This window comes from Schistocerca cancellata, chromosome 5 (genome assembly GCF_023864275.1).
Source record: "Schistocerca cancellata isolate TAMUIC-IGC-003103 chromosome 5, iqSchCanc2.1, whole genome shotgun sequence".
NCBI classification, from domain to species: Eukaryota; Metazoa; Arthropoda; class Insecta; order Orthoptera; family Acrididae; genus Schistocerca; species Schistocerca cancellata.
Window position 1 is genome coordinate 241055344 of NC_064630.1, and position 23732 is coordinate 241079075.

At 46.2% G+C, this 23732-nt stretch overlaps 1 protein-coding gene across 2 annotated transcripts in view; it reads right to left on the reverse strand.

The window, feature by feature from the left end:
• Positions 1-23732, reverse strand: part of LOC126187821 (probable cytochrome P450 301a1, mitochondrial) — a 220556-nt gene that overhangs the window by 61051 nt on the left and 135773 nt on the right. For both annotated transcript variants that reach the window (XM_049929115.1, XM_049929113.1), the window contains exons 5-6: positions 2788-2904; positions 2624-2700 (exon numbers count right to left, since the gene is read on the reverse strand). In XM_049929115.1, coding sequence (XP_049785072.1) covers positions 2624-2700; positions 2788-2904 — 194 coding nt within the window. The remainder of the gene's footprint in view (positions 1-2623; positions 2701-2787; positions 2905-23732) is intronic.

Below are 23732 nucleotides of genomic sequence, written 5' to 3' on the forward strand. Positions count from 1 at the left end.
TGTCCAGTGCCCACTGCAATCGTAATTGACGATGTCATTGTGTCAACACGTGGATACGTAGGGGTGGTCTGCTGCGGAGCTCCAACGTTCAACAATGTACGATGAACAGCGTGCTCCAAATGACTCCTGCGTGCACCAGCATTGTGTCCTTTCGGCATTGGGGCCACGGCTTACCATCTGTCCTACAGTACAGAGCATGCAAGCCTCCGAACCCCACACTCTGTGAAGAGTCGTGGACGCCCAACCATTTAGCGCCTAATGGTACTTTCGCTGTCCTTCTACCTCTTTCCGTAGATGTTCACGACAGTAACATGTAAACATTCGACAAGCTTCGCTGTTTTCGAGATACTCGATCACAGGTTCTGCGTAATAATACCTGCCCTTTCTCAAAGGCGTTTAATTTAATGGATTTCCCCATTTGCAGCCCACATCTTCGGTAGGTGAACCCCAATCCGTGCTATGTTCCGCTTGCAGGCTTTTGTTACCGCGTCACATGCCCGCAACGCCACCAGGCGGTATCCAACATCGCGGTGGGCAGTGGTCATAATGTTTTGGCTTATCAGAATACGTGGTGTGTCCAGTGTCGTGTGGTGGACGCGGCCGGTTCCTTACAGACTCAGGTTATAAGTGGACCCACCGTGACTCCTTATATTCATGGTACGTTCTGTAAGTTAAGCACTGGTAGCATTTAATGGGTGTGTGTAGAACAGTTGGATGTGGATTCTCCCTACAAAGATGCCGCCTTGTTAGACTAGAGGCACAATCATTTTTAATGTGATTGCTTCATGACCATAGGCACGGGTCATAGACACGGGTTCCCAGGTAGATGCCCTGTTTCTTGACTTCCGCAAGGCATTCGACACAGCTCCCCACAGTCGTTTAATGAACAAAGTAAGAGCATATGGACTATCAGACCAATTGTGTGATTGGATTGAAGAGTTCCTAGATAACAGAACGCAGCATGTCATTCTCAACGGAGAGAAGTCTTCCGAAGTAAGAGTGATTTCAAGTGTGCCGCAGAGGAGTGTCGTAGGACCGTTGCAATTCACAATATACCTAAATGACGTTGTGGATCACATCGGAAGTCCACTGAGGCTTTTTTCGGATGATGCTGTGGTATATCGAGAGATTGTAACAATGGAAAATTGTACTGGAATGCAGGAGGATCTGCAACGAATTGACGCAAGGTGCAGGGAATGGCAATTGAATCTCAATGTAGACAAGTGTAATGTGCTGCGAATACATAGAAAAAAAGATCCCTTATCATTTAGCTACAATATAGCAGGTCAGCAACTGGAAGCAGTTTATTCCATAAAGTATCTGGGAGTACGCATTAGGAGTGATTTAAAATGGAATGATCATATAAAGTTGATCGTCGGTAAAGCAGATGCCACACTGAGATTCATTGGAAGAATCCTAAGGAAATGCAATCCGAGAACAAAGGAAGTAGTTTACAGTACGCTTGTTCGCCCACTGCTTGAATACTGCCCAGCAGTGTGGGATCCGTACCAGATAGGGTTGATAGAAGAGATAGAGAAGATCCAACGGAGAGCAGCGCGCTTCGTTACAGGATCATTTAGTAATCATGAAAGCGTTACGGGGATGATAGTTAAACTCCAGTGAAAGACTCTGCAGGAGAGACGCTCAGTAGCTAGGTACGGGCTTTTATTGAAGTTTCGAGAACATACCTTCACCGAGGAGTTAGTATATTGCTCCCTCCTACGTATATCTCGCGAAGAGACCATGAGAATAAAATCAGAGAGATTAGAGCCCACACAGAGGCATACCGACAATCCTTCTTTCCACGAACAACACGAGACTGGAATAGAAGGGAGAACCGATAGAGCTACTCAAGGTACCCTCCGCCACACACCGGCAGGTGGCTTGCGAAGTATGGATGTAGATGTAGATGTAGATGACTTTTCTGGCTTTGCTCTGGCAATAATGAGCAACAACTAGGATATGATATTTGTAGAATTTGCTATGAGACTGTTTTGAAGCAGTGTATAAACCAATCATTTCAATTGTTCCTAAAGTACTTGTGTTTCATGGAACATTCTGCACTTAAATAGAAAAATAATCTTGTTCGAGCATTTTTGTGGCATGTCCACGGACCTAGTTCCTTGTTGGTGTAGATAACCATAAGTAATAATGCCAACGTGTTCAGCTCCCAGGTCCCTAAGCGAATCTGGAGTAATTTCAGGAGGACGCAGCTATTATAGACTAGATGCTAATGTGGTTATAAGGCTTCAGTTTAAAAGGCCTTTGTCAGTATAAATATCTTGATTATAAATTTATATGGGTGCCTTACCTCGTTTTTTTAAAAAAAAAAAATTAAGACGTCCTTTTAAAATTTAATTCTGATGAATTCGTGATAATAAGATGCATTGTTAATGCAATACGGTAAATTCTACAACGGTTGCTGCATTCCAACAAGACAATAATTTTTTTGTTTTCTTTTTTTTTAAATAAATTGTTCGAAGCATGATCGTGCATCTATCCTTGTCCCTAATCAGCTCTCGCCAGTAGGGTCTGGCCTCAGTATCGCTACGTAACTTACTTTCGCTTTCTTACAGACCCAAATGGTTACACTTAGGAACGAGGGTACATAATTGTCACTCACATTCTAGCGCCCACTTGTTCAGTTCATTCGTGAAGTCTCCGGGCATCTTCATATTCTCGTCTCTGATGGTCAGCATTCTGAAAGAATGAAGAAGACAGATAATGAACATCTAGACCAATACAGCACTGTTGCTCTGTTTCTAGGACTCGTGTCACTGCCCTCACCTGTCGGTGAAGTCGAGAGTGACCTGGTCGATGGAGGGAACGTACAGCTTGCTGGAACGCGGCTGCATCATGGGCTGGTTGACTCTCCTCCTGAACTCGTACCACTGCTCCCCCTGACTGCAACAACAACAACAAACCGAATTGCTCGAGACCACACGTTTAACACAACAATAACGTTTTACTTCAGGAAGCGAATCATGGACTGTTGAGCAACAGGGAAAGAGAAGAATCGAAGCGTTTAAGGGACAGTGCAACAAAAGGACGTTCAAGAAATGAGGAGGTTCTCTGTAGAATCGTCGAGTACGACTAATTCGCCCACTGGACGACCTCTGGCAAGCCATGTACCTCTACAGTGGTGGAAATCATTATAAAGGAAGGTTCCACCAAAGTAATAGTACAACGTCTGAAGCATATGTACATCGAATTAACTACGAAAGTAGTAGATACCTGCAAAACATAAACAGTCATGACGGAATTACATTGTTTCCTTCACAACACGAGTAACGAAATAAGGCGCTTGCATTTCCTGGATGGAAATTCGTATAAAGGCACTCACTGTCCTCTTGTGTTATTGCGTTACTAGTACTTTGTCCAACCGCCGTTGTTCCTAATTGCCTCACAAATTCTCTTCGGCATTGTAAGGGTCTGCAATTTTTCCAGTGAAATTGTTGCCCACTGTTCCCGTATTACTCTTTTCAGCTCACATACGGCCTCAGGTTGCCTTCCATTACGACAAACACGCCTTGAGAGTATTCCACAAATGTTTTCCACGAGATCCAAATCCGATATGCCTACAGCCCAGAGAAAGACATCTTTATCCTTATCTTCAAACCAGTTTTTGGTTGTAGTAGAACCATAATTAGATGCATTACCTTGTTGAAATATTACTCTTTCGTCCCTGAAGTCCTCATACATTCTAATAAGTTCTGTTTCTAGTACCTCAGTGTACACGTCACAGTTCAGTCTAGTGTTCAGTCGAAGAACGCGGCCTAAACCATTACACTTCAACCACCAAAATTTCTCCTCATTCTTATCTGCTGCTCTATTCTCAGATCACGTCAAAAATATTGAAATCCAATCTGCCCATCTAAATTAACCTTCTTCTCATCATTGAAGATCACTTTGTCCCATTCTGGAGTCTACGACATATGTTTTCCACGAAATTCCAGTCTAGCCTGTTTATGTTTCAGTGTTAACGCGAGCTTCTGCAGTCGTTTCTTCAGTGTAAGGTGTTTCTCATGTGACAAAATTTGCCGTATACGTCCGGCAATTACTGGCAACTATTTGAATATAATAATGATTTGTGACCCTTGTTTTGCGCAAAAGTAACCTTTTCTATGCCTCAGACAGTTTTCTACTTTGCACTTATTTTCTGTTCTGTTTATATCGTGCGCCCAGTCTAACGAAATTATCCATCACTGTACATGAACAGTTCATCTCCTTGGCAATTTGACGATTAGAGTCCCATTTGTTTACATGTACCGATTTTTCGCTTTTTCATCGCATGATAACTGTTTCCATCGTTGCATTGTCGCAATCGTGGTTTATGCACAAAACGTTCACTGCCACTAATGGTGTCTGTTTCCTATCTGTAGTAAAGGCAGGTGAACATACACACGAAAACCGCACAGAGTCGACTGTCTTTATATGGTTCAAAATGGTTCAAATGGCTCTGAGCACTATGGGACTCAACTTCTGAGGTCATTAGTCCCCTAGAACTTAGAACTAGTTAAACCTAACTAACCTAAGGACATCACACACATCCATGCCCGAGGCAGGATTCGAACCTGCGACCGCAGCGGTCTCGAGGCTCCAGACTGCAGCGCCTAGAACCGCACGGCCACTGAGGCCGGCCTTTATATGGTGATCTACCCTCTACCACCTGAATCGCTGATGTCTTGTACTGTACTACTGACTTCAAGTGCGATACTATTTGACTCCACTTGTCGGTATACCGGATTTCTTACTATCGCATATACATTCTGCAAATATCCATGGCTTTATAGTGATTTCCGCTACTGTAAAAACGGTGTTACGTCAGTGAGTTGCTGGAGGAAATGCAGGATTACTGTGTTGCATGTCGACGCCTCCCTCAGCTTACTCTTGTGGATTTACCAGGTGGCGGCGGAAGATTGTAGCGAGCGTTGCCTCCTCTAACGGTAAAACTAGCCAGAGGTGGTGTACACTTATGAGACAAAACATTATGACCACTGCCCATCACCAGATTGAGCGAGTGGACACGCGACTCATTAAGTAAAATAAACAGTGTGTTTCAAAAATACTTTTACAAACTTGGTGACAGGTTCCTTACACCAAAACAAGAAATAAGTTCATATAAACATATTAGTCGGAAAAATCCTTCGTTTTCGAGTTATAAATGAAAGCTGGCAAAACGTGTGATTGGAGCTCTTCAACACACTCTATAAAATCATAATGAATGCTCAAAATGTCCTCCTGTTACTTCTAAACACGCGTGCATTCGTTGAATCATGGACTGTCGTACCTTGCAAATATTCCACGACTGTTTTGAATGATTGCGGAGGCCCTCACGACACGTCAATGAAGAGTTTCTGCATCTGACTTGTCTGCTGCGTAGACTAATTGTTTAAGGTGCCCCCCCCCCCCGCCCCCAGAGATAATAATCCACAGAGCTGAGGTCGGGGGAAAGTGCAGGCAATGGAATTAGTCCTCCTCTATCTACTTACCTGTCATGGTAAACACCAACCAGAGGATCTAGAGCACAGACTGAAATGTATTGGAGCTCCATCTTACATAAATCATAAGTTTCTTCTTATTTTCAGGAGCACGTTTCGTAATAGGTCTTTGAAAGTGTTCCGAATTAAGTCTCTGTAGCCAGCACATGTAAGACGTGCTGGGAGAATGTATCGACCTACCAGGCAGTCACCTACAACTCCAGCCCGCACATCTATCTTAAAGTGATGCTAAAGTCTAGCCTGTACTGCAGTATGAGGACTGCGGTCGGCCCATATGTGTTGGTTGCGGAAATTTGTTGTTCCATCTCTCCAAATGTTGCCTCGTATCAAAAAAAAAACTGGAGAAACAAACAACGGATTGGCAGCTGTGCAACAAACAATCAGCAAAAATTCTCCAGGAGTGGGTGATTGGCACGTATAAGACCCTGAACGCGTTGAAGATAACATGCGAGAGCGAATATTTTTCTTAATTTTATGGCCTATTTTGAGCTTTATGTCCTGCAGTATATATTAATGACATAAACTAAATCATTTGAAAATGGAATAAAAGGCCGATACCTGGGTCGTAATTAAAAAAAAACAATACAGTCAAATAGCGGTGTATTCATTTAAAAATTTAAAAACGAATACATGAGTTGCTCGTGAAGTAACCTCCATGCTGAACTTGGAGATGTACCACATGCCACAACTGACTTGCTGTGATAGTTGGCACTTCTTTGGCGGTACGTAGAATGAGCTTTTCCCAGTCGGGCGCACGATCACCACTTGGTTTTTCTTGGCCAATAGTCTTTGGTGCAACACATCCTGTCGCGGCAACGTGACGATACACAGCACCAAAAATTGAATGACTGCGCTGTCTTCGGCCGAAAAACACCATCTGATACACCCACGCAGCCTCCTGCCCATTACCATTGGCGCACATAAAAATCATGTGTACCTGCTCACGAAATGAATATCCTGCCATGTTTGAACGAAGCACTTTCAGTTAACTCACTACCTCTAGTATACAGGGTGGTCCTTTGATAGTGACCGGGCGAAATATCTCACGAAATAAGCATCAAACGAAAAAACTACAAAGAACGAAATTCATCTAGCTTGAAGGGGGAAACCAGATGGCGCTATGGTTGACCCGCTAGATGGCGCTGCCATAGGTCAAACGAATATCAACTGCGTTTTTTTTTTAAATTGCAACCCCCATTTTTATTACATATTCATTTTATTACACATTTCTTTACGTACTACACGAATATGTACTAAAAATAGGGGTTCCTATTTTGAAAAACGCAGTCGATATCCGTTTGACTTATGGCAGCGCCATCTCGCGGGCCAACCATAGCGCAATCTGGTTTCCCCCTTCAAGCTAGACGAGTTTCGTTCTTTGTAGTTTTTTCGTTTGACGCTTATTTCGTGAGATATTTGGCCCGGTCACTATCAATGGACCACCCTGTATACACGTAAAGAATGACCACGTTGAAGAAAGACGAATGACGAATGCAAACAAGTTAACACAACGCCACCCACGATACAATGAGTCAAACGGGGTCATTGGTAAGTGAAATGGTTTGGTAGTACCCAGAAAGCCGTTGAACGTCAGCTTTAATCAGTTACTCGAAAACGAACAATTTTCGAACACTGACGGAAAAAAATTGTAACACCAAGAAGGAGCCTATTTCAGCATATGAAAGGTGATATCAATTCTGTTTCGCAGCAGTTGCATAGGAGGGGTGCTAGTATCGGCACTATGAAGATGCAAATCAGGTATGCTTTAAGGCGTTGTAGCGGTTGTGGACGTTAGTTATCTTTGAGATTGACCGTGGTAGGCTGATGTCAGTCAAGAAAGCCTTTAAGGCGACAAAGACGCCATTATCAGTATCTCATTGAGTTTGAATGAGATCGTGCAATGGGGCTGCGAAAAGCTGGATGTTCCATCTACACTCCTGGAAATTGAAATAAGAACACCATGAATTCATTGTCCCAGGAAGGGGAAACTTTATTGACACATTCCTGGGGTCAGATACATCACATGATCACACTGACAGAACCACAGGCAGCCAGTAGTGTACGTGTAAGATTCCCAAGAGTTATCAGCATACTACTCAAACGTTTTGCAGCAGGTAATGATCCCCTAAACGACAATAATAACGAGACTGCCGATTCCGGAAGACTAAGCTCAATATACACTCCTGGAAATTGAAATAAGAACACCGTGAATTCATTGTCCCAGGAAGGGGAAACTTTATTGACACATTCCTGGGGTCAGATACATCACATGATCACACTGACAGAACCACAGGCACATAGACACAGGCAACAGAGCATGCACAATGTCGGCGCTAGTACAGTGTATATCCACCTTTCGCAGCAATGCAGGCTGCTATTCTCCCATGGAGACGATCGTAGAGATGCTGGATGTAGTCCTGTGGAACGGCTTGCCATGCCATTTCCACCTGGCGCCTCAGTTGGACCAGCGTTCGTGCTGGACGTGCAGACCGCGTGAGACGACGCTTCATCCAGTCCCAAACATGCTCAATGGGGGACAGATCCGGAGATCTTGCTGGCCAGGGTAGTTGACTTACACCTTCTAGAGCACGTTGGGTGGCACGGGATACACGCGGACGTGCATTGTCCTGTTGGAACAGCAAGTTCCCTTGCCGGTCTAGGAATGGTAGAACGATGGGTTCGATGACGGTTTGGGTGTACCGTGCACTATTCAGTGTCCCCTCGACGATCACCAGTGGTGTACGGTCAGTGTAGGAGATCGCTCCCCACACCATGATGCCGGGTGTTGGCCCTGTGTGCCTCGGTCGTATGCAGTCCTGATTGTGGCGCTCACCTGCACGGCGCCAAACACGCATACGACCATCATTGGCACCAAGGCAGAAGCGACTCTCATCGCTGAAGACGACACGTCTCCATTCGTCCCTCCATTCACGCCTGTCGCGACACCACTGGAGGCGGGCTGCACGATGTTGGGGCGTGAGCGGAAGACGGCCTAACGGTGTGCGGGAGCGTAGCCCAGCTTCATGGAGGCGGTTGCGAATGGTCCTCGCCGATACCCCAGGAGCAACAGTGTCCCTAATTTGCTGGGAAGTGGCGGTGCGGTCCCCTACGGCACTGCGTAGGATCCTACGGTCTTGGCGTGCATCCGTGCGTCGCTGCGGTCCGGTCCCAGGTCGACGGGCACGTGCACCTTCCGCCGACCACTGGCGACAACATCGATGTACTGTGGAGACCTCACGCCCCACGTGTTGAGCCAACCGGCGGTACGTCCACCCGGCCTCCCGCATGCCCACTATACGCCCTCGCTCAAAGTCCGTCAACTGCACATACGGTTCACGTCCACGCTGTCGCGGCATGCTACCAGTGTTAAAGACTGCGATGGAGCTCCGTATGCCACGGCAAACTGGCTGACACTGACGGCGGCGGTGCACAAATGCTGCGCAGCTAGCGCCATTCGACGGCCAACACCGCGGTTCCTGGTGTGTCCGCTGTGCCGTGCGTGTGATCATTGCTTGTACAGCCCTCTCGCAGTGTCCGGAGCAAGTATGGTGGGTCTGACACACCGGTGTCAATGTGTTCTTTTTTCCATTTCCAGGAGTGTAGTTATGAATCCAAAAAACGACAAGCTGGATGTTCCATCTACAATATTGCAGAAAGACTTGGCAGGAATGCCGCCACTGTGCACGACTGCTGACAGCGATGGGCACGAGAATGTACGGTCGTAAGAAGACCGGGCTCCCGACGGCCACGTGGCACTACAGAGAAAGAAGACCATCGTGTTCGGCGTATACCTCTGGCGCATCGTACTGCATCTGCAGCAGCAATTTGAGCAGCAGTTGGCACCACAGTGACACAATGAACTGCTACAAATCCGTTACTTAAGGATAGCTCCGAGCCAGACGCTCTGTAGCATGCATTCCACAGACTCCAAACCACCGCCAGTTTCGACTTCAATGGTGTCAAGTGAGAGCTCATTGGAGGGCAGGATGGAAGTCTGTTGTGTTTTCTGATGAGAACTGGTGCTGCCTCGATGTCACCGGTGGCCGTGTGTTGGTAAGGAGGAGGTCAGTTGAGGACCTGCAACTAACTTGTCTGCGTGCTAGATGCACTGGACCTACATGTGGAGTTATGGTTTGGGCTGAAATTCCGCATAACAGCAGGAGCACTCTCGCCGTTATCCCACGTAATCTGGCTGCAAATCTGTACATCAGTTTGGTCATTCGACCTGTTGTGCAGTCACTCATGAAGAGCATTCCAGCGAATGTTTGCCAACAGGACAACGCTCGTCCATATACCGCTGTTGTAATCCAACATGCTCCACAGAGTGTCGCTTTAAAGCCATTCTTGACTAACATCTACTCACCACGTCCAATTCCAAAGATAACTAACGCTCACGACCGTTACTGCTTGTATTAAAAGCGAATCTGCTCTACATCTTCATAATGGCCTTACTACCTTCACTTTCACGCGACTAGAGCAAAATTTCAATAGACATCACCTTACGGATGTAGAAACATTGCCAACAACTTTCGTTTATGTCAGACAACGCCTTCTTGATGCTGCGATTCTTTTCCGCCAGTTTATTTATGTACACTACTGGCCATAAAAATTGCTACACCACGAAGATGACGTGCTACAGACGCGAAATTTAAACGACAGAAAAAAGATGCTGTGATATGCAATTGATTAGCTTTTCAGAGCATTCACACAAGGTTGCCGCCGGTGGCGACTCCTACAACGTGCTCACACGAGGAAAGTTTCCAACCGATTTCTCATACACAAACCGCAGTTGACCGGCGTTGCCTGGTGAAACGTTGTTCTGATGCCTCGTGAAACGAGGAGAAATGCGTACCATCACGTTTCCGACTTTGATAATAGTCGGGATTGTAGCCTATAGCGATTGCGGGTTATCGTATCACAACAGTGCTGCTCGCGTTGGTCGAGATCCAATGACTGTTAGCAGAATATGGAATCGGTGGGTTCAGGACTATTATGTAGGCGACTATTGGAGTTGCTTCTGCCCATCTTGTGCACCTATCTATGGCCGTGAACAAATATCTGTAACCCTCTGACTGTGGGAGAGGTCCAACCAGGTCTACGTGAATGTGTGTGGCTGAGAAGGCATGAATGGGGGCGTTCGTAATTGCAACCGTTGAGTTGGTGAAGCGTTGAAACCAACGGGTACTTCCGTTGCTGTTACTTGCTGTGGTTGTGCTGCCATGGTTGTTGAACCAACGTCATTCCTTTGGTCCGGTATATGCTTTAAGTTCATATCTTTCGAAATATGCAACTGTAAAGTTTCTATCTCATTCTGAAGCCTATGAATTTCTTCCGTTATCGAACCGTATCGTTTGCCGTCGTCGGTCATTGCTTCTGCAGTTAATGTTCGACGTAGCTAACGAAAGATTTAAAGTTCCTTAATCGGAGGTCACCGTGCTGGATCCCAACGGCCTCGTATCACTAGCAGTCGAGATGACAAGCATCTTATCCGCATGGCTGTAACGGATCGTGCAGCCACGTCTCGATCCCTGAGTCAACAAATGGGGACGTTTGCAAGACAACAACCATCTGCACGAACAGTTGGACGACATTTGCAGCAGCATGGACTATCAGCTCGGTGACAATGGCTGCGGTTACCTTTGACGCTGCATCACAGACAGGAGCGCCTGCGATGGTGTACTCAACGACGAAATCGGTCCACCAATGGCAAAACGTCATTTTCTCGGATGAAGCTAGGTTCTGTTTGCAGCATCATGATGGTCGCATTCGCGTTTGGCGACATCGCGGTGAACGGAAAAAAATGGCTCTGAGCACTATGGGACTTAACATCTGAGGTCATCAGTCCCCTAGAACTTACAACTACTTAAACCTAACTAACCTAAGGACGGTACACACATCCATGCCCGAGGCAGGATTCGAACCTGCGACCGTAGCGGTCGCGCAGTTCCAGACTGTAGCGCCTAGAACCGCTCGGCCACTCCGGCCAGCGCTTATTAACATCTGTGTAGGGCTGCACATACATGCTCACGTGAAATGCGTATTCGTTTGTGATACGACATGGAACAAACAACCGTCGGTGTTTACAATTTTCTAACAAAGACATCTCGTAAGCTATTTGCACTGGACTCCTGCAACAAACACGTGGTACTGTCAACTGGCATTGTTCCATTGAAATATTTATACCTTTTCTAAAATAAATACACATTTGAAACTCATAACATTCTATGTATGGGCTGAATAAACGAGCAACCGCGCGACTGCTACGGTCGCAGGTTCGAATCCTGCCTCGGGCATGGATGTTTGTGATGTCCTTAGGTTAGTTAGGTTTAAGTAGTTCTAAGTTCTAGGGGACTGATGACCACAGATGTTAAGTCCCATAGTGCTCAGAGCCATTTGAACCATTTGAATAAACGAGCCCCTGTCTACCAGTCCAATCTGTAAAATCCGCATATCGGTGACGCCTTCCATTATCGAAATATTTGCGGTGCAAGTTTTAGATGATACACCCTGTATATATGGTGTCCCATAAGGAATGGTAAATACTCAGGGACACAAGAAAAATCATTCAAACCAACTTTAAGATCTATGAATACTAGTTTAGGTGCCCGCATCTCGTGGTCGTGCGGTAGCGTTCTCGCTTCCCACGCCCGGGTTCCCGGGTTCGATTCCCGGCGGGGTCAGGGATTTTCTCTGCCTCGTGATGGCTGGGTGTTGTGTGATGTCCTTAGGTTAGTTAGGTTTAAGTAGTTCTAAGTTCTAGGGGACTGATGACCATAGATGTTAAGTCCCATAGTGCTCAGAGCCATTTGAACCATTTGAACTAGTTTAGGTAAGCACTAGTTCAATAGAAGAGATGTTTCACAATAACGCAACTAAACAAGTACCGTACTCTTAGCTCTTACAATATGCACTTTAGAGCTCATGTTTACTAGCGATGTCTTTTCTTTGGTCCATGCTAACACCTCTCAAAATATGGGAGGCAAAGAGATGCTAGCAAAAGGGATTTATTTCACATTATTGACGATCAAGAAGTGCTAACAGCTCTTAAGGTATGCATTTTGCAGCCCGTGTTTACTGCAGTTTTTTTGCTTTGTTCCTATTATATCCCTAAATAATGACCACTCCTCCTGGGGTACCCTGTATGTATACACTGATAAGCCAAAACATTATAACCACTGCCCACCACTGTGCGGCTGGTCCCGGCGGAGGTTCGTGTCCTCCCCCGGGCATGGGTGTGTGTAATTTAGGTTAAGTGGTGTGTAAGCTTAGGGACTGATGACCTTAGCAGTTAAGTCCCATATGATTTCACACGCATTTGAACATTTTTGAACACTGCCCACCACGACTTTGAATGCTGCCAGGTGACGTTGTGGGAACGCACGCAGTAACAAAAGTATGTAAGCAGAGGACACACCTAGCGAAGACATGGGCTGCAAATTTGTAAATCCATTGGGATAAGCAACTCTGAAAGAGCACAGATTATTATTACGCAGGACCTGTGAACGAGTATCTCGAAAACGGCGAAGCTGGTCGAATGTTCACGTGCTACCGTCGTGAGCATCTATGAAAAGAGGTAGAAGGCCGGCCGCGGGGGCCGAGCGGTTCTAGACGCTTCAGTCCGGAACCGCCCGACTGCTACGGTCGCAGGTTCGAATCCTGCCTCGGGCATGGATGTGTGTGATGTCCTTAGGTTAGTTAGGTTTAAGTAGTTCTAAGTTCTAGGGGACTGATGACCTCAGATGTTAAGTACCCATAGTGCTCAGAGCCATTTGAACCAAAAGAGGTAGAAGGACAGTGAAATTATGAGTATGAGCTAAATGGTTCGACGTCCATGACTCTTGACAGAGTGTGGGATTCGGAGTTTTTGTACTCTGTAAAGTGATAGATGGTGATCTGTGGCACATCTGCCAAAAGAAAACGATACTGGTGCAAGCACAAGTGTTTCGGAGCATAACTTTCATCGGACATTGTTGAACATGGAGATCCGCAGCAGACCACTCCTACATGTTCATATGTTGACCCGACACCGTCGTCAGTTACGATTGCAGTGGGCACGGGACCATCGAGATTCGACCGTCAGTGAAAAATTGTCAGCTCTTCGGGTCAATCACATTTTTGCTACACTAGGTCGATCGTCGTCTTCACAAACGACGTCATCGAGGTGAACGGCGGCTCGAAACGTGCGGCGCACTACGAACGCAGGCCCGTGGGAGCAGTACTGTGTTTTGGAAGACATTATCCCGCGCCTGCATGGACCTACGGCAGGAATAGAAGACACGCTGGCAGCCGCGAACCACCGGCTTTCCTTCATGCTTCATGTCTTCACCGACGGCGATGCCGTCTTTCAGCAGTATAATTATCCGTGTCTCGGAGCCAGAACCATGCAACAGAGGTTTGAGCAGCGTTATAATGAACTCAAGATCATGTCTCGCCGAACAAATTCGCCTGACATAAGTCCTACGGAACCCATCTGGGTCGCCATTGGGCGCCATCACCTCGTACGTAAATCAGCAGCCCGTTGTTTACACGAATTACTTGACCCGGCCAAGACATCTAATGCCACATATCTCCACAAACCTGTCAACAAACTGTCGGATCACTGATACGCAGAATCAGTGATGTATTTCGTTCCAAAGACGGACAAGCAAGATATTAAGCATATGATCATAATGTTTTGGCTCCTCAGTGTATGCAATATTGGGAAATATATACACGAATGATCATTCAGCGCAAAAAAGTCTAGTAAACATGGGCTCTAAAGCGCATACCTTAAGAGCTATGAGCACTTCTTGGTTTTCAGTTCCGTGAAACCGATACCGACAAGTTTCAAGACATTGCAGAGGGTGTAGTGAAGAACGAATTAAGGATAGGAACAGTTGTCCGAAAATGTCATCCAACGACGCAACGGAGCGTCGATGTTACAGGCACCGGTGCCTGCCATTGAGCCACCCCTTCGGCAGCAAATGTCACTTTGTATTCTGACGGACTACATGCGAAAAATCTCATAACGTTGTTTGTTGTTTAGTGACTGCGACTGATTGCGACAATAGGCAGAGGAGAATGTAGAGCTAGCTGTTACGTAGATAGCCCTTGTCTCCTACGCGTGCGATGCTCTGATGCTTTCGTGCGTGAAGATTTCAAATGGTTCAAATGGCTCTGAGCACTATGGGACTTTAACATCTGAGGTCATCAGTCCCCTAGAACTCAGAACTACTTAAACCTAACTAACCTAAGGACATCACACACATCCTTCCCCGCGGCAGGATGTGAAGCTGCGACCGTAGCAGCAGCTCGGTTCCGGACTGCAGCGCCACCGCCGCCGGCTGAAGATTTCAGACACAGGTTTACATACACAGTTTATGTTTCTCTTGGTACCTCTAAAATCTCTAGCGCTTTTCAGTATACAGAAGAAAAATTAACTGTTTATAGAGAAACCTGTGCCGAAATAGTCATCTACCGAGGCAGCAGAGCATCGCATTCATAGGAGACAAATCCCGTCCACGCAGCAGCTCGCTCCATCTTCTCCAGTGGTTATTATGGGCATCAGTCGCGATCACTAAATAACAAACAACATTGCGAGACGGTCCGACCACGGTCTGTCAGCGTACAAAAAGACATGTTTGGTGCTGATGAGGAGGCCTAGTGGCTGGCTCCAGCACTCATAACGACTCTCTGTAGCATCGTTGGATGACGTGGGTTCCTACCTTAATTTGTGTCGCTCAACACCCTCTAAAAACCCTCTAATATGGTGAACAAAAAATGCCGCAAGCAGACGGCAAGCGATTCCTCATCACTATTCAAGACAAAAGTGTATCTAGTAAAACCTAGTCCCGCCAATAGGTTCAATAGAAATATAATTTTAAAAACGGGGCTCTGGTAGCGCTGTAACAGCGTGCAATGGGGCCAAGAACAGGTAGTATGAACTCTGCGCCGTGCCGGAGCTATTACATTTTTTTCAGTTACAGCATCAAATTGTACCCACTTATTCCTCCACAGTGTGGTAGCTTGTATATTTCTTTCTGGTAATGTTACCTTTGTATGTATTGTACTGTATGTTAACTGGGGACCTAGAAACGACGGAGAGGCTTCTTCCCCGCCGCAGCCGCAGTGGTCCGCAACCCCACAACGACTACCGCAGTCCACTTCACCCCTCCGCCGCCCCACACCGAACCCAGGGTTATTGTGCGGTTCCGTCCCCGGTGGACCCCCCCAGGTGAACGTCTCACACCAGACGAGTGTAACCCCACGTTTGCGTGGTAGAGTAATGGCGGTGTACGCGTAAGTGGAGAACTTGTTTGCGCAGCAATCGCCGACATAGTATAACTGAGGCGGAATAAGGGGAACCAGCCCGTAAGTTATGTGCATCTATGGGTGGAGTATTATAAACTTGAAACTTCCTGGCAGATTAAAACTGTGTGCCCGACCGAGACTCGAACTCGGGACCTTTGCCTTTCGCGGGCCAGTGCTCTGCCATCTGAGCTACCGAAGCACGACTCACGCCCGGTACTCACAGCTTTACTTCTGCCAGTACCTTTCTTTCAGGAGTGCTAGTTCTGCAAGGTTCGCAGGAGCGCTTCTGTAAAGTTTGGAAGGTAGGAGTCGAGGTACTGGCAGAAGTAAAGCTGTGAGTACCGGCCGTGAGTCGTGCTTCGGTAGCTCAGTTGGTAGAGCACTTGCCCGCGAAAGGCAAAGGTCCCGAGTGCGAGTCTCGGTCGGGCACAGAGTTTTAATCTGCCAGGAAGTTTCATATCAGCGCACACTCCGCTGTAGAGTGAAAATCTCATTCTATTATAAACTTGTTTATTTCAGTGTACCATAAATAAAAATCTGGTGGATTAAGGTGCGGGGAACGTGGAGGCCAGAATATGGGGCCTCCACGTCACATCTATTTCCTTGAAAATGCTTCATTTGAATAGTTACGCACATTCATTCCAAAGTGTGGCAGTGTACCATCATTCTGAAACCATAGTTGTCGCTGAACACCAAGTGGAACGTTTTCTAATGCACCAGGAAAAGTATTGCATAGAAATGTACGCTTCAGGGGCGCATTTAACTTGTCACCATCAGGTAAGGAACCAAACGCTCTCCTCCGCCGTTTCCAGGCCACAAGTTTATGCCAAACCGTGCCTGAAAGCCTTGTTCACCGGTGACATGTGAGCTGTATTCGGACCAATAATGACTGATGTGGAGGTTGAAAATTCCTTCACGGACTGAAGCGAGATTCGTCAGTCTATATCATGTTTTTATAAAATGTTCGTGATCTTCCGCTTAGTGCAAAATCCATCCACAAAATTGTACTCGTCGAATGTGGTCTTCTGGCCGCTGCTGTTCAGTTAACGTGGGTGAACGGCTTCAAGAATCCCGTCCTGTATTTTTGAAGTACCTGTAGTCCTTGAATGACCTGTGTCCATTACTTGAGGACGAAAATTACCGGTTTACCGGAGGCGTTGCTCGAGGCGACGAAAAATATTCTTATTGGAATGGCGCCTTTGACGGTCTTATGCAGCATAAGCACGGGCAGCAGCAGCAGCAGACTGGTTGCTGGATGCACTCAGCACCGAAAGCCTATCGACATACTCATAGTTCGTGTACTCCATCAGGAAGCCGCTCTGCATCAACTTGGCAGGACCAGTTATGGTCATGCACCGTGCGGTTAGCAGATACGAGGTGCATTCAAGTTCTAAGGCCTCCGATTTTTTTTTCTCTGGACTGGAAAGAGATAGAAACATGCGCATTGTTTTAAAATGAGGCCGCGTTCATTGTCAATATGTCCCAGGAATGGCAGCACCGTACGGCAGATGGAATTTTACCGCCAGCGGCGAGACTTAGAACTGTTTTAAATATTTAAAATGGCGACGTTTTCCTTACTTGAACAGCGTGCAATCATTCGTTTTCTGAATTTGTGTGGTGTGAAACCAATTGAAATTCATCGACAGTTGAAGGAGACATGTGGTGATGGAGTTATGGATGTGTCGAAAGTGCGTTCGTGGGTGCGACAGTTTAATGAAGGCAGAACATCGTGTGACAACAAACCGAAACAACCTCGGGCTCGCACAAGCCGGTCTAACGACATGATCGAGAAAGTGGAGAGAATTGTTTTGGGGGATCGCCGAATGACTGTTGAACAGATCGCCTCCAGAGTTAGCATTTCTGTGGGTTGTGTGCACACAATCCTGCATGACGACCTGAAAATGCGAAAAGTGTCATCCAGGTGGGTGCCACGAATGCTGACTGACGACCACACGGCTGCCCGTGTGGCATGTTGCCGAGCAACGTTGACGCGCAACGACAGCATGAATGGGACTTTCTTTTCGTCGGTTGTGACAATGGATGAGACGTGGATGCCATTTTTAAATCCAGAAACAAAGCGACAGTCAGCTCAATGGAAGCACACAGATTCACCGCCACCAAAAAAATTTCGGGTAACCGCCAGTGCTGAAAAAATGATGGTGTCCATGTTCTGGGACAGCGAGGGCGTAATCCTTACCCATTGCGTTCCAAAGGGCACTACGGTGACAGGTGCATCCTACGAAAATTTTTTGAAGAACAAATTCCTTCCTGCACTGCAACAAAAACGTCCGGGAAGGGCTGCGCGTGTGCTTTTTCACCAACACAACGCACCCGCGCATCGAGCTAACGTTACGCAACAGTTTCTTCGTGATAACAACTTTGAAGTGATTCCTCATGCTCCCTACTCACCTGACCTGGCTCCCAGTGACTTTTGGCTTTTTCCAACAATGAAAGACACTCTCCGTGGCCGCACATTCACCAGCCGTGCTGCTATTGCCTCAGCGATTTTCCAGTGGTCAAAACAGACTCCTAAAGAAGCCTTCGCCGCTGCCATGGAATCATGGCGTCAGCGTTGTGAAAAATGTGTACGTCTGCAGGGCGATTATGTCGAGAAGTAACGCCAGTTTCATCGATTTCGGGCGAGTAGTTAATTAGAAAAAAAATCGGAGGCCTTAGAACTTGAATGCACCTCGTACATGCACGCAGTTTAATGGATCCCACTGTCATGCGACAGGCTGTTGTCTTGTGGCAAAATGATGTGCTGCTTATAAACAACGAGCACTAGTGAATTGATGTCCAAAAAAATGAAAATGAACTTGAAGAGGATTCGAAGGATAGCTCCATTATGGAACATCGTTGCTAGCTCCTCATTTTCATACGTGCGTTTTCAACATGCTCCCTCTCTGAGTTTCCTAGATAAACTTTTGTCTTGAACCTGGATAAGGAACCGCGTGGCATTTTTTCTTCATCCTATATATGTTCAGAAACAGTCCTGAAAAGCTCGTAAGAATGTTGTGGGTTAGGTTGTGGTAAGAAATAACTTTTCAGAAAAAAATTTAATACGTTGCGCCGTTTCCGAGTTAATTGGCATTGAAATTAGACAAACAGGACGTTGTGCATGCAAATTCAAGTGTCAGTCGTACTCATAGTGCAGATAATAGCCCAAGAGACTGTTCAGCCTTTGCCTCAGGCTCGATCCTTACTACCGTGCCATATACAATTTTTGTATCGGTCTCTTGTTCGGTTTTAGCAAACCAAATGAAGAATTCGTTTGGCGACACTGTCTCTGGCGGGCTGCTTCAATTTGCACGTGCAACAACCTGTGTGGCTAACTTCAATGATTAACTTAGAAACGGCGTAACGTACCGAATTTTTTTCTTAACAATTATTTCAAGCGACAAACTCCAGGGACGGCTTCATGACAGGAAATGGAGGAAAAAAGGCCCTATGAACATGTGTCCGGAAACGCATCGCTGCCACGGTACAAGACGCTGACGAATGAAAGTTCATCTGACCACGTGTGGTGCGTTCCCTATGTGTTGCAGGCTGTGTGATTGACGCAGCGTTCTGTAACCGGCAGAATGGTCCGGTATTTACATGGCTATACCAAAACAAGTACGGCTATACAAAAACAAGTACCCTCATAGACACCAACCGCATCACATATTTCAAGAGTTTTTTGGGCGTATGTGTGATGATGGGTCTTTTAGACAGACGAAAGTGCAGGAAGACGGCGGATTATGGGTACACCAGATCTGGAGGACCGGGTTCTACAGGATATTGTGACGAAACCTAGTACAAGCTCCAGGCAAGTGGCCCGCCAACATGATGAAACCCTTTGCTGTTCCTTATCTATATAAACGATTTGGGAGACAATCTGAACAGCCGTCTTAGGTTGTTTCCAGATGACGCTGTCGTTTATCGACTAATAAAATCTTCAGAAGATCAAAACAAACTGCAAAGCGATTTAGAAACGATATCTGAATGGTGCGAAAAGTGGCAGTTGACCCTAAATAACGAAAATTTGAGGTTATCCACATGAGTGCTAAAAGGAACTCGTTACACTTCGGTTACACGATAAATCAGTCAAATCTAAAACCCGTAAATTCAACTAAATACCTAGGTATTGCAATTACAACTTAAATTGGAAGGAACACATAGAAAATGTTGTGGGGAAGGCCAACCAAAGACTGCCTTTTATTGTCAGGACACTTAGAAGATGTAACAGACCTACTAAGGAGACTGCCTACTCTACGGTTTCCGTCCTCTTTTAGAATACTGCTGCGCGGTGTGGGATCCTTGCCAGATACGACTGACGAAGTGCATCGAAAAAGTATTATCGCGAAATATGGGAGAGAGTGTCACAGAAATGATACAGGATTTGGGCTGGACATCATTAAATGAAAGGATTTATCGAAGCGACGGAATCTTCTCACCAACTTTCCTCCGAATTCGAAAATATTTTGTTAACACTGACCTACATAGGTAGGAACGATCACCACTATAAAATAAGGGAAATCAGAGCTAGTACGGAAAGATGTAGTGAAACGTCCCCTTAAAAAAATTATACATGACTGTGCTTAAACTGACACACAATATTTTTAGCGCAACGCAATCTGACTATCAAAAATCCCTACAAAAGAATGGCCCTGACTAATATTAAACTATACCTTTCACAAATCACTTACCTCATAAAAATCCTCATTACTCGAACTACTGCAATACAGCGAGCGTCACTACTGCCAGCTAAATAAAAGATTCAAACTACGGAAGGCACTAACTACTGATAGGCATAGTTAGTAAATGAAAGATTTTAATAGAGAACATACAATGTATTTACCTTAATAGTCATCAAAAGACATCATATATATAGTAGTTCATAACATCCAGTCTTACAAATTTCAAAACTCCGCCATCTCTCTCCCCACATCCACCACTGCTGGCGGCTCACCTCTAACTGCGCAACGCTACGCGCTGTTCACAGCCAGCTGCCTAACACTACAATGGCGAGTATTACAACAATGCAAAGCAGCAACAGATTGCACACAGCACAGCCAGTGATTTTCATACAGAGGTGGCGTTACCAATAAAAAAACCTAAACAGCCTACTTACATAGCCCCCATGCTCCCCACAAAAAATTTTACAAATTGTTTTGGACAGTGGCCAATAATGATTTGATAAAATTTTTTTATAATTACAATAACAAAGATATCAATTGCACACACTTATTGATACAATGTTGGTCAAAAGCTAAAATTTTCTCACAGTCCATAAAGACAGTCCTGATCATTCATCATAGTAACACTGCAGTGTTTTTCTCAAAGTCTGAGCAGTAAAAGAAAATGCACACAGAAGTAGTGGATTTCCATGCAATCTTGAAGAAGTAGTGTTATCCTTCCAACGGAAAGATAGTGCTGACTCTTGACTTGCAGACAGGGATAACACAAAAGGAAAGGACAGGGTTTGTTTTCAGTGTAACATTTGGTACTGCAGTCCAACCCAGTGATTTTCATACAGAGGTGGCGTTACCAATAAAAAAACCTAAACAGCCTACTTACAGTAGGTGTTCATTATTTCAGCGCGCTATACGAGATTGGAATAATAGAGAATTGTGAAGTTGGTTCGATGAACCCTCTTCCAGGCACTTATATGTGATTTGCAGAAACTCCATGTAGATGTACATGAAGTACGACTATGTCTATCCTACACGGCACCTGCTACATTTCCTATCACCTGCAACGAGTGCAAAGATTATCAGCAGCGTATTTCCCTCTACGCAAGGGATTTTCTTGTTAGCTTTTGCACCAGACCATCATAATTATGGTATTTCTGTCATCAGTCCATTTTAGCAACGGAGCAAGCTTTGCCAGAACTGGCATCATTAATCAGCATAATTGTCATCGGTGGGCTACAGAGAATCCTCGGGAAGTGATTGAGGTTTATCATCAGCATGGGTTAGGCAGTAATGTGTGTGCACGAATTCTTGGCGACCACATACTCGGACCGGTTATTATTCTACAACAACTCGATAGAGGAACGTAGCTGGACCTCCTGCGGAGTACTCTCCCTGGGCTGCTCAAGAACATGGCTTTGGCAATATAGCGGGTTATGTGGCTTCTGCATGATGAAGCATCACCCTGCGGAGTACACTCCCTGGGCTGCTCCAGAACATGGCTATGGCAATATAGCAGGTTATGTGTCTTCTGCATGATGGAGCGTCACCCTGCGGAGTACTCTCCCTGGCCTGGTCGAGAACATGGCTTTGGCAATAAGTCAGGTTATGTGGTTTCTGCATGATGGAGCATCACCCTGCGGAGTACTCTCCCTGGGCTGCTCGAGAACATGGCTTTGGCAATATGGCAGGTTATGTGCTTTCTGCATGATGGAACATCACCCTGCGGAGTACTCTCCCTGGGCTGCTCGAGAACATGGCTTTGGCAACATAGCAGGTTAAGTGTCTTCTGCTTGATGGAGCATCACCCTGCGGAGTACTCTCCCTGGGCTCTTCGAGAATATGGCTTTGGCAATATGGCAGGTTATGTGGCTTCTGCACAATGGAGCATCACCCTGCGGAGTCTGAGCGGCTCGAGAACATGGCTTTGGCAATATAGCAGGTTATGTGGTTCTGCATGATGGAGCATCACCCAGCGGAGTACTCTCCCTGGGCTGCTCGAGAACATGGCTTTGGCAATATGGCAGGTTATGAGGTTTCTCCATGATGGAGCATCACCCTGCGGAGTACTCTCCCAGGGCTGCTCAAGAACATGGCTTTGGCAATATGGCAGGTTATGTGGTTTCTCCATGATGGAGCATCACCCTGCGGAGTACTCTCCCTGGGCTGCTCGAGAAGATGGCATTGGCAATATAGCAGGTTATCTGGCTTCTGCATGATGGAGCATCACCCTGCGGAGTACTCTCCCTGGGCTGTTCGAGAATATGGCTTTCGCAATATAGGAGGTTATGTGTCTTCTGCATGATAGAGCATCACCCTGTGGAGTACTCTCCCTGGGCTCTTCGGGAATATGGCTTTGGCAATATGACAGGTTATGTGTCTTCTGCATGATGGAGCATCTCCGTGCGGAGTACTCTCCCTGGGCTGCTCGAGAAGATGGCTTTGGCAATATAGCAGGTTATGTGTCTTCTGCATGATTGAGCATCATCCTGCGGAGTACTCTCCCTGGGCTCTTCGAGAATATAGCTTTGGCAATATGGCAGGTTTGTGGTTCTGCATGATGGAGCATCACCCTGCAGAGAAATCTCTCTGGGCTGCTAAAGAACGTGGCTTTGGAAATACAGTAAGTTATGTGTCTTCTGCATGATGGAGCATCACCCTGCAGAGTACTCTCCCTGGGCTGCTCGAGAACAGAGCTTTGGCAATATGGCAGGTAATGTGGTTTCTGCATGATGGGGCATCACCCTGCGGGGTACTCTCCCTGGACTGCACGAGAACATGGCTTTGGCAATATAGCAGGTTATGTGGCTTCTGCATGATGGAGCATCACGCTGCAGAGTAATCTCCCTGGGCTGCTCGAGAACATGGTTTTGGCAATATGGCAAGTTATGTGGTTTCTGCATGATGGAGCATCACCTTGCGGAGTACTCTCCCTGGGCTGCTCGAGAACATGGCTTGCCAATATGGCAGGTTATGTGGTTTCTGCATAATGGAGCATCACCCTGCAGAGTACTATCCCTAGGCTGCTCAAGAACATGGATTTGGCAATATAGCAGGTTATGTGTCTCCTGCATGATGGAGCATCACCCTGCGGAGTACTCTCCCTGGGCTGCTCGAGCACATGGCTTTGGCAACATAGCAGGTTATGTGTCTTTGGCATGATGGAGCATCACCCTGTTTAGTACTCTACCTGGGCTGCTCTAGAACATGGCTTTGGCAATATAGCAGGTTATGTGGCTTCTGCATGATGGAGCATCACGCTGAGGAG